The 11,819-nt window shown below is 33.8% G+C and overlaps 1 protein-coding gene and 1 non-coding gene across 3 annotated transcripts; one reads left to right on the plus strand and one right to left on the minus strand.

Moving 5' to 3' along the window:
* Positions 1-3,648: 3,648 nt before the first annotated feature.
* Positions 3,649-8,209, plus strand: LOC132187142 (S-adenosyl-L-methionine-dependent methyltransferases superfamily protein). Of its 2 annotated transcripts, none has more exons than XM_088513250.1 (10): positions 3,649-3,893; positions 3,998-4,092; positions 5,188-5,259; positions 5,364-5,473; positions 6,175-6,297; positions 6,381-6,473; positions 6,990-7,058; positions 7,229-7,317; positions 7,434-7,578; positions 7,838-8,209. In XM_088513250.1, the coding sequence occupies exons 1-10, from the start codon at positions 3,713-3,715 to the stop codon at positions 7,950-7,952; spliced, it is 1,092 nt and encodes a 363-aa protein (XP_088369376.1). In that variant the 5' UTR covers positions 3,649-3,712; the 3' UTR covers positions 7,953-8,209. The 2 variants fall into 2 exon arrangements, with proteins under 2 accessions (XP_088369376.1, XP_059457325.2); XM_059601342.2 differs by having other exon boundaries at positions 7,434-7,531; positions 7,812-8,209.
* Positions 8,210-9,367: 1,158 nt separating this feature from the next.
* Positions 9,368-9,440, minus strand: TRNAR-UCU (transfer RNA arginine (anticodon UCU)). The gene has a single exon. It is a non-coding gene; the product is annotated as a tRNA-Arg (tRNA).
* Positions 9,441-11,819: the final 2,379 nt, after the last annotated feature.

Consider the following 11,819-nt stretch of genomic DNA (forward strand, 5'->3'; position numbering starts at 1 on the left):
ATTAAAAGAAAAAAGTAAATTCATGGAACATGGTCGACCAAAAAGACAATCACAAATCAATTAGACAAACACAATAAAGAAACCTATGGATAAAATTTAAAATTCACTTGAAAAATCGGTTAAGTCAATTAATTGACAAAAAAAAAAAAAATCTACCACCTATCAGAACGAACCAATATCGAAATAGTATTTTTATTCCACCTACTGACCTCCAGAAGTCAGCTGTCGGTTGATGGCAGTCAATAGGCGGTAAACAGTTAATCTGTTCACCCCTAATGTAGCCTATAAGATTTTAACATGTGGATGTAGAGAATATGCTGAACCATCTTAATCTTTATGTCTTTCTCTTTTTTTCTTTATTTATTATTATTTCACTTTATACTAATCATATTATGTGTTTCTATAAAGGAAGCCACCGAGCAGTCAAGTCGCCAAATGAGCATTTTCTTTAATCTCAAAATCATTATGATATTGTTATTTTTAAATGTAAAATTAAAATTAAAAAAATAAAAAAAATAAAACAACTTACGAAGAAAAAGGAAGATTATACAAAACTCATGATCTTTTTTTTGGGTTGATTTTCTTGAATTCCTTAAGGTGTTGAAGTTGGTTTCCTCATTTTTTTTTTTTCTTTTTTCCATCGTTTGTAAATACCTTTCTTGAATTCTTTCTAGTATTGGATTCTTTGCCCTTTCTTGATATCTACGAAATCGAAAAATTTCTCCCAAAAGAGATGTGTGGAATAGCGTGACAAATAACTTATCATGTGTGAAAATAAATAAATAAACAAATAAATAACTTATCATGTGTTGACGTGTTGTTGAGATTTGAACCTTTTTCTTTAATCTCAAAATCTTTATGATGTTGTTTTAAATGTAAATTTAAAAAAAAAAAAAAAAAAAAAAAAAAAAAAAAAAAAGAAAACTTACGAAGAGAAAGGACAATTATGCAAAACTCATGATCATTAGCTATAACCTAATGATTAATTTGTGCTCTTGTAATCTTTTATAAATATTCTTGTTTTCTTGTCATTGCTGAAGATCAGAAGATGCTTTCACTGTTTGGGATACTTTTCTTGAATTCCTTGAGGCGTTGAAGTTGCTTTCTTTATTCTTCTTCTTTCTTTTTTCAATCGTTTGTAAATACTTTTCTTGAATTATTTCAAGTATTGGAATTCTTTGCCCTTTCTTGACATCTGTTGATGATGATGCGAAAATATGAGCGGAAACAAAATAGAAAAGGAACACAAAGAACTTTACGAGTATAGTAATTAAATCTCATTGATTTGATTACAATCTCAATATTTGATTACAATCAACTCATAAATAGAAAATATTTGATATCAGCATAATTGTGGAATATATGAAAAATAGAAAATACAAGGTAGAATATTTTGAAACCTTGAGTTTGAAATCTGAAACAATGATAACGGAGATGGCGGAGGCTAGGAACGAGCCGTAGATGGTGATGACTGCCGGAGGAGATAGAGGCTGGTGGGCGGCCAGCGACGGCAGCAAGTGGCTGGTGAATGCAGATTCAAAATGGCCGACAATGGGTCAAGACTGACAATGGCAAGTAACCAGTTGTGGTACCGGTTATAAGCATTTAGAAGTCTAATTAATGATCGGGTAACCGAATTTTTTTATTATATATATATATATATATATATATATATATATATATTAAATTTTATTAAACTACTTTAAAAATGTAGGTCCAGCCGTAGATCCATTGTCATCAACATCCACTTTTGAATTTGTAATTTTTTTTTTTATGTTTTGGATTTGTAATGTTTTTTTAATGGAAGCCTTGTAGAGGAAACTAGTTTTAGATTGATTTTGGATTTGTAATTGTTTTGAATTATGAATTTACATATACAATTCTTTTATCACTTTTTCTTTTTTTCTTTTTTTTCTTTTTTTAAGTGAAATCTCATTCATTCAATCATTCAAAAAGTATCAAAGATTACAACATTTGGCATGTACAATTTCATTGAGAATATTCTTTCATCCATATTTCCTCCATTAATGTCTTGAGCACCCCCTTTGCTAACAAATGTGTTACCATATTTGCTTCCTTTTTTGTAGGCATCACGACCCAAGATTGGAAACTATGCAAAACAATATTTGCATCTTCAATCGGCGTATCGTAGCTCTGGCACAATTAGTCTTTCGACTGAAAAGCATAAACAATCTCTAGAGCATCACCTTCCAAAATAACATTACGTGGGCCGAGATCTCAACCAAACAATACTGCCTTCCAAGCCGGATAAGTCTTAGCCATTGTTGGATTGATGATATACAGAAAAGACATTTGAGATATGAGATATGAGATAAATAACAAATAAATAATGGTATTAATACTTTAGTAGTTTAAATTAACAATATATTATGTAATATGAACATTGTTTCTCATTTGAATTAACAAATTTGAAGTTTTATAATTAAAAAAATTATGAAATTGTTTATGAAAACAGGTTTATAACCGGTCTTCAATAATCGCATAATTGCCAGTAGCGGTTAAATGTAGGCCTAGCGGTTGCGGTTATTTAAAAAGGAATAATCGCCTAAACCGGTTGCACTTACGGTTATAAGGAAATAACTGATACTGCAACTAGTTGTACACCTCTAATACTCATGCATTGACACGACCCGAATTCGACACGCGAACATGAATTGCTACCCATACTAAAGAGGTGGTTTAATCACCCCAAAACATTTTTTTTTCTTTTCATTTTGTATTATTGTAATGATTAAAAAGAAGGGAAACTATATACTCACTTCTAACTACCATGCAATTTACAATATCTTATCGAACTTTCAATTGATACAATGCCCCTCCAAAATACCATTGATGTTGCAAGGTACTCCATCCCCATAAAAATAAATAAATAATAAAATAAAATTCCCAAAATGACAGTTTGCTAGATAGTGCAACAATTGAAAGTTCTATAACTATTAAATAAAAGAGTAATGCTAGAAGCGCGACTTTTATCTTCTTTTATTTTTAGGGTTGACAATTTTTGACACAACCCGTAAACTCGACACGAGTTCAACACGAAATTAAATGGTTATGACTGAGGAGTTTGACCCCGTTAATTAAATGAGTCAAGTTAGCGCTGACCTATATAGTCTTATATCCATGTTTTGACACGATTCGAATCTAACACGCGACATATACAATGACATGCAATTTTTGATATGAATCGCAAACTTGACACAAACCCAATATAAAATTAGAGAATTAGGATTGAGGGATTTGACTCATTTAATGAAATGGGTCGGATTAAAGTTAACATATACAGTCTTATATCTATATTTCGACACGACTTAAACCTGACATGCAACATAATGACATGCAATTTTTGATATGACTCTTGAACTCAACACGAATTGAATACAAAATTAGAGGGTTAGGGTTGAAGGGTTTGATTCATTTAATTAAATGGGTCATGTTATAATTGACCTATATATACACATGTCTCGACACGACCAAACCCAACATGGGAATTCGAATTGCTACCCCTTACTTTTTTGTCTCAAAGTGATGGGAATTTTGAAATTATTATTAGATTCGGTATATTGGAGCGGTATATGAACTTACAAATAAAAATAAAATAAAAAATAAAAAAGCATTGCATCCGTCCAATTCGAATTGCAAAACCTCTCTATTCTTGCTCTGTTCCAAGTCCACGCCACTGTTCTCATTTACGATGAGTCAACTCGCGGTCCCCAGGAGCGAGTCGACTCACCAGAGGCTCTACGAATTCGCCAGAACCGGCCTCGTCAAGATCTTCGCCCACCCCTACGCCACGGTGTGCGAGTTGTATTGTGGAGGAGGATTGGACGCTGACAAGTGGGACAATGCCCAAATCGGCCACTACATGGGAATCGGTATCCAAGTTTTTTTTTTTTTTTTTTTTTTTTTCTCTCAGATTTTGGGTTTTGGGTCTGGTTATTCAGCTTTTATTGCAAGTGAAAATTTGATAATCCTGTAGATGTTTCGTCATCTGGAATAACCCAAATAAGAGAAGCTTGGGAGAGCCTGAGGAAGGCTTTCACTGCTGAGTTCTTTGAGCTTGACCCTTGCTTGGTGAGTGCTTTCTTTCATTCTTTCTTTCTTTTTTGGTGTGCTAATCTTTCATTTTGTCTTGTTTTTATGTGTTAATATTTTAATGGGTTGCTAGTATTTGTTTTGATAGCTCTATTGCTATGAATTATTGGGTTGTAGTGCTGGAATACTGCATTTGGTAATTGGAAGATATTTAATCGATCAAGGCATTTGCTAGTTGTAAGATAATCATTATCCAATATGTCCACTATATGATATACTTCGGATGATCGTACAAATTCCCTTTGGGGTTACCCTGAGAAAAGTGTTATTCTTTAGTGTGCCTCTAAAATGATGGTAGTGAGTGAGATGTCTTCTGGCACTTTTATTGTCAATATGCAAAGGCTGTAAATGAGTGTATCAAATGATGATTTTGCAATTACAATGAAGTTAAGTCGGCCTTGCTGGGAGATTACTAATTAGGCAAGCCATTGCATAGGCCAAAGTGATTTTGATGGCATTGAACATCATTTTCCAACGGTGTTTCCGTCGGCTCTAGAAGCCTTTATACATAGCTCTTAATTCATTACCATTTTGTTTGATAACAAACATTGTTTCAACAAATAAAGATACGGAGCCAAGTTAATTGTTTACTTTTGGGCCTACTCTCGTCTTAATCAAACCTTGCTGTTTGTGACAGCTTTGCTTAAGTCAGCCTGATATAGACATTTTTTTTTTTTTTAAGTAATCGAAATTTCTTAGAAAAGCGAAGTCGTAACCTAGTTACACAAGAAGTATACAAGAGAGAAGGTGAAAAAAGAACAAAATCATAAAAAGTAACCACATTAGGAAAAACATGAAAGATCTTTTTTCTTTTTCTTTTTTTGCTTTTTCACCTTCTCTGTATAGAGCTCAAGTTTTTTTTTTTTTTTTTTTTCACAAAAAAAAAAATTTCTTAAGTGGGCTTATTAATGTTCTATAAGGCGTATGAGTCTTTGCCACAAAAGATCCATTAATCATACAAATTTCATACATATAAAGTTTATATGTATTTTAGTTGGGACTTTGGTCCTTCTAATCTGAATCCAGGCAGTCCCCCACTTCCCCTCCTTACTTGACAGTGTATTGCTTTGGCAGGAAAATATAGAGATGCATTTGCAGGAGAAGACCAATCAGGCTGATGTAGTGTGCTGCTTGCAGCATTTGCAGGTTTTCTATTTGTTTTCCTCATCGTCTCTGTTTTTCTCTCTCATGGTTCTGTACTTCCCTTCAGAGTATCAGATTCCAAATCTTAGAAGCATTTATACATGCAGTTGTGCTTCGAAACTGAAGAGAGAGCAAGGAAACTTCTACAAAATGTGTCGTTGTTGCTGAAACCGGGGGGTTATTTTTTTGGTATTACTCCTGACTCATCTACAATATGGTATGAAATGGTGATTGTTGTAGACCTATTGTTCTTGGAGTTATTTGTTAATTTCATTGGGATTTATGTGTATTCTTATTTCTATGTATTCAGATAAATAGTTGGTGCTTTCATTTGTTTATCACAATTTTATGATTTTCTTAATTGTTTATGTATATTGGTAGCTTTTCTTGGTACTGAAACTAAGATAATGGGGCCTGCATCTAGTCACTACTCACTCTCTCTCTCCTTCAGTTGATTTGGTATCCTGGACTGAGGTTGATGCTTTAACCAAATTATTATGGACAACTTTAAGTTGATTTCGATTTCTATATATATAACCATAGACATGTTCTTGGCTTGCCATTTGAATTAGAAAGATTCCGTATTGGAATTACCAAACATTTGTAATTTCATTTTATTTAACATGTTAGGTATTGAGGCAATTTTCAGGTCAAGTCTGAGATTGTCAACCTTCAACTTCTTTGAATGAAAACAAAACTTTCTTTGCAGTGATTGACACTATCTCTGGCTGTGTGTTAATTCAGTCCTTTAACATTGCTGTTTGAGCCAGGACTCCTCTAGCTTTGAGCTCAGGTTTCTATGACTTTCTTCTATTCATGACATTACTAATTTCTGATCATGGTGATCAATGTTGTATGAGATCTTTCTTATGATAAAATGAGAGCGGTACTACCAATATTAACATTACGGCTATGCAGGGCAAAGTACCAGAAGAATGTTGAGGCATACCACAACAAAAGTGGCAGCATGAAGCCAAACATTGTTCCCAATTGCATTCGATCAGAGAGCTACATGATCACCTTTGAAGTTGAGGAAGAAAAGTATGTGTGAATTTTATATCTCATGCATGTTTGCTTGTTCCTTATTTTCACTTATTCCAATTAAATATACTGTACATTTCTAGGTTCCCGTTATTTGGAAAGAAATACCAGCTGAAATTTGCCAGTGATATTTCTGCTGAAACCCATTGCCTGGTTCATTTTCCAAGTTTCATCAGGTTTGTTTCTAGCTTATGATTTGTGAAAGAATTGACACTGGTTATAGGTTTTTTGGCTTGGTTAGTGCGATGTCAATACCACTTTCTGGTCCAACCATGTTACCAAAATTACCCATGTCGATGTTTGAAAGCTTTCATAGCAAGGTATCTATTTTGGTTCTATACTTTGTTCAATCCTATAAACTGCCATAAATCCTTTCTGCCTCCAAAGTGAGTGCAGATTAGGCAGGATTTAAGTTTAGAACTTTGGTTGGAATAGGACGGGTGTGTTTAAAAGTGGAGGGTGCTAATTACAGTCCACTATGGATCACCAACATACCATTGAGCTTCTCCCCTTTTCTGTAGATTCTTCTAATTGTTAGGTTTAAAGACTTCAAGTTTGGCTTTTTTTGTTTGGTATTCTCATACTTCTTTGGGTTGCTGGAAGTGAAATGGTTTTATTATTTGAAATGCTCTCTAGCTTTGATGTTGGCTCAGAAATGTTCTAATGATCAACTTCTCTGATATGTAATTCAGGTTGGCAAGAGAAGCTGGTCTTGAGTATGTCGAAATGCAAAACTTAACTGAATTTTATGATGACAACAGGTTTGCGGATTTGTCTTTTTGTCTTTAATTCCTTGCAAATTTCTGAAAGGAACTAAAATATGAATGGTCCCTCCACTATAAATTTACTTTACGTAGTGTATTTTGTCATTGCCGTTGTTTGATCGAGTAAATCTTATTATTCATTGTCCTTATTCGGTTGTCGCCAAAAGAGCCCAATTCGCAGGCATGCTATTGAATTCCGGTCCAAACCTTGTTGATCCCAGAGGGAGACTGCTTCCTCGATCGTATGATGTGTTAGGTGATGCAGTCACACTCCATTATCTACTCTGCAACCTTCCCCTTTACCATTTATCATTTGCTACTTCCCCGTTCAGCAGTTTACTAATGGGTTCTTTTGGCATTTCCCTTTTACAGGTCTTTATACCACTTTTATATTTCAAAAGCCAGATCCAGATGTTGCCCCCCCAATAATGACCCCTTTATTGCAGGAGAGTAGTTACAATCATGATGAGGCAAGTATTTCTAATATTTATCGAAGGCTATATAATAAGAGCATCATGTAAAAGGCATAATGTCATGTTCTCTTCCCATATCCAAACCCGAGAATGACTTCTTTAAACCGAGTTAGAAGGAAATCTTGAGGTTATTTCGATCTGATTGTAGTGATGGACTCTCAAATAGTCTCTCTTTATAGCGTTTGCTCATCTGATGCAGAAAATCAATGTCTCTGTTTGGCCTGATAATCTTTTTCCTATTTCCCCAATAATTTATTTATTTGCTTTGATGTTGTAGAGAGAGTGGCAGGGGAGTGGCTGGAGAGATGATGAGAAGAGTGGACACATAGAGCCACCTGTTTCCCTAGGCAAGATTAACGACCAGAAAGGAATTTTGGGTCCCGGCCCAGCGGATTTACGTTTTTCAGAGGCACTTTGAGCAGAATGGGTTGAAGACAAGCAAGAGGGATGTGGATAGCAAAGGGAAGCAGCAGGATGTGGTATTGGGGAGGTCCATCCCATTAGTGGGTCAATTCTAGTTTTGATTAGATTCATTTTTATGTGTAGGTTGTATATTCAAATTAAAGCTGAATGAATGTGAAATGGGTGGCCTAATTTCCATTTTGTTTTCCATTGAGGAGCTGCAAGTATTTTAGGCTTGTGGCCATTTAGTGAATTCTGGTCTATTCTCTATCATTCCCAAGGGTGCCATTTCAGTAAGGACCAACACCCATTCTCGATTCTCAATTATCTGTCTTTATATACTGTTATGTTTTCCTTGACCATTTGAAGCATTTTTCAAGAACGTGGCAGAACCCAAGGATTTGGCTTAAGTGGTGAAGGCCTTAAACTTAGTGGCATCTCATCAGAAGGTTTGAATCTCTTAGAGTGCAAACAATTTCCAAGGGCCATGTTCACGGCAAAACCGAGTTCTACCTTATCCATGTTGGGGGCGGGAGGTGCCTTGCACAGGTCTAGAGTTTGTCTTTCAGGAATGGGCGCACAAAGTGGCTATACCTTATAGAGGTTTCTAATCATAAAAATATAAATAAAGTGGCAATATTATCCTTCCATAGTGTTGGTTTCGATTTCAATCTAGGAAAAAAATCAAATTCAGCTCCTAAGTTTTCATGTGATTTTATTTAAGTCCTCAAGTTTTAATTTCGAGAATTAGATACTTAAGTTTTCTCTTGGTTTAAAATAGGTCATTTCATCAACTTATCATCCAATATAATTAACAAATGATATGTCATGTCAGACCAATCAATTAATGTCATATGGCTTTTGTTTGACATGTTACATGCCAACTATACGTGTCATGTGACTCAATTACTTAAAATTATAAAATTTATAATTTAATGTAATTGTGCCACGTAACATGTACAATTGGCACAAGACATATTAAATGAGAGTTACATGACGTTAATTGATTGCTTTGACGTGGCGTGCTATTAATTCATGAGACGATACAATGACAGAAAGACCTATTTAAAATCAAAGGAAAACTTAAGGATCTAATTCTTAAAATTAAGAACCTAAGTATTAAATTAAAATCGCATAAAACCCTATGGACTAAATTTGATTTTTCATTTCTATATATCATGAACTTCCAAATTGTATAGCCAAAGGTTTTTTTTTTATTATTATTATTTTTCCTAAGCAAATGGCTACAAGGGTATAGCCAAAGGTTAATAATCTATATCATTGATTAATTAAAGTTTACCAATATTTGGTGAACCATGAGAGAAATATTAAAAAAGGCAGTGAAAGGGTCGATGTATTTTTTGTCAATGCCAGTTGAAAGGCAAATGTTAAAAAACATAAATAAAAAAAAAAAAGAAAAAAAAGTATAAGCACGCCCAGTGGGACTCGAACCCACAATCGCCTGATTAGAAGTCAGACGCCTTATCCATTAGGCCATGGGCGCTTGTTGTTGATATGTCCCTACTAAAATATGAAGTATTTAATATTCCTCAATCGAATCGAGCGGCCCAGTCTTCTTCCTCCGGTTTAAATAACCTGCCGGCTGTTCTCGGGTATCAGAATCGGAAGCTTATGTGATTTAAGAAGCTGCTTTTCACTTTCATTCTCCAATGAAGCCTGAAATCAATGGTTTTGAGTCCCACTGGCAGAGGTGAGAGAGTTCTCTCGCCTTCCCACGTGTTCTCGTTGGAATGAGACTACAATCGAGGCTTTCTTGAAGATCGTGACTACGATTGAGACATTTAAAAACTTGATCTTGAATAGTCTTTATGCTTGCGATTGAGACATTCCAAGACTCTGTTAAAAAACTTGATGCACATTCTCGTTCGAACAAGACGACCTTCAACTTCAATTTCTCAATTCTAGCAATAAATTTCCACTTAATCAACTCTAGACTTAAACCTTACAATTTATCTTGTTTTTGACACTCAATTTGCCTACTCTAAACCTAACACATTCACAAACACAACTTATTTATATTTCTTACTTTAGTAAACAAGTCAAGCTCACACTTATCTTTAGACCTTGATTAATGAAACAAGCCGACATTTTAACATTATATATATCCACAAACAGACCCAGGAACATGGGAATCCACATATCTAATGAATTCAACCTACCTCATGTTAGCTATAACAAAATATTAGTATAGATTCGTGAAGGAGTACATAACTTTAATCCTGATATTCATTTTGAATGAGAATGTAGTAAACTAAACAATTCATATATATAACTCGAATCACTCTTTAGAAGTAGTCTAGAATTACGACACGTGGCATAAACCCATTTTTTTTTTAAGCTAAACCGGTTAAAAATTGAACCGGTTCATGCGTTTTAAGTGAAAAACGGAGCATTTGAAACTGCGAGTTTAGTATCAGACTAAAATCTCACACTGACTTGGTCTCTATATATAACTCAACCATGCAAACAGGGTTTTCTCCGTTCTCCACCGTCTCTTTTATCTCTGTCTCTCTTCTTGCTTTCAAGTTAGTTTTTTTGTGTTAATTTTTTTTTTTTTTAATTCAACGTGTTATCTTTTTTCATGGTTATTACGTTCAGATTAATTCTTTATGCGTTTTGTATTAATTCTTTGTGTTTTTGCACAAACCACATTAAGAAGTGATCCTTAGGCAGTTAGAGTGTGTCTTTTCTTAAATTTTGGCACAAAAGCGTCATATGGGTTCTTCAAAAAAAAAAAAAAAAAGAAGAAAACACAAGGACACAAACCACGTTTTCAAATGAGGTTGATCACTGATGATCATGGTCTGGCAAAATGATTTTACTTCAAAGGATCGTCGTCATGGCTCTTGGTCTTGGGCTTGCAGTAGGTTTCCCGGCTTTTCTCGATGTGCTTGGCCATGGAAAAGCCAGAATCAACTAACACTTTTTGATGTTGGAGAGTATGAAATTTCATTCCAACTTCAGATATACTATGGGTTTTAAGTACAATTGTCTCTAGAACCTACAACCACGTCCCTAAAAATATGGTTACGCACAAGCCATCTTTCCTGCCACACCTAAGGACCTAACCCACCAGGCCACCACACACGTTGACTCCCTTTCACTAATATTTTCTACTCTCTTTTAGTTCATGACCACACACATTATCATCAAGCTTTCATATTTTCTACTCTCTTTTAGTTCATGACCACACACATTATCATCAAGCTTTCATATTTTCTACTCTCTTTTAGTTTCCATCAAGCCTAAAACGTAGGGGTTTTATGATAGTATAAAAATTTTAATATAATTCTTTGAATTATATTAAAAAATTTAATTTTAGTTTTTTTTTTTTTTTTAATCTTTATTTCATGTGGTTATGTTTTTCCATTTTTGTTTTTTTCCCCTTAAATTTCATACTGATTTATATATTATTTTTTATTCAAATTGATTATTTTTATTTGATAAATTTTACATTAAATTCAGGAAAATAATAACAAGTGAGAGTTTCCTATTGTTATTTTTGGTTTTTGGTACAAGGTATGACTTTTTTCTTTTTTCTTTTTTCTTTTTTCTTTTTTTTTTTTTTTTACGTTTATTGAGTATTTTTTTTCATGTGTCCTAAAAGTAGTTCATGTTACGTTATATATATTGTTATGTTATTTCATTCTTTGTTTTTTTTTTCACTTATATTTTTTTTATTCAAATTGTTTATTTTCTTTTTCTTTTGTAAATTTTACATTGAATTCAAGCAGTGAAAAATAGTTTCCTATCCTCATTTTTGTTATGAGGCAGACTTTTTTTAAGATTATGTTGATGTTCATATATATATATATATATTTCTTCTGTTTGTCCTAAAAGTAGTTCCTTTTACATTATATAT

Source organism: Corylus avellana, chromosome 2 (assembly GCF_965113065.1).
Source record: "Corylus avellana chromosome 2, dhCorAvel1.hap1.2, whole genome shotgun sequence".
NCBI classification, from domain to species: domain Eukaryota; kingdom Viridiplantae; phylum Streptophyta; class Magnoliopsida; order Fagales; family Betulaceae; genus Corylus; species Corylus avellana.

Coding starts and splice junctions, on each gene's coding strand:
- LOC132187142 (XM_088513250.1), top strand. CDS start 3,713: ATGAGTCAACTCGCGGTCCCCAGGAGCGAGTCGACTCACCAGAGGCTC. Junction 5,260..5,363: donor GCTGCTTGCAGCATTTGCAG/GTTTTCTATTTG, acceptor TTATACATGCAG/TTGTGCTTCGAAACTGAAGA. Junction 6,298..6,380: donor TTTGAAGTTGAGGAAGAAAA/GTATGTGTGAAT, acceptor GTACATTTCTAG/GTTCCCGTTATTTGGAAAGA.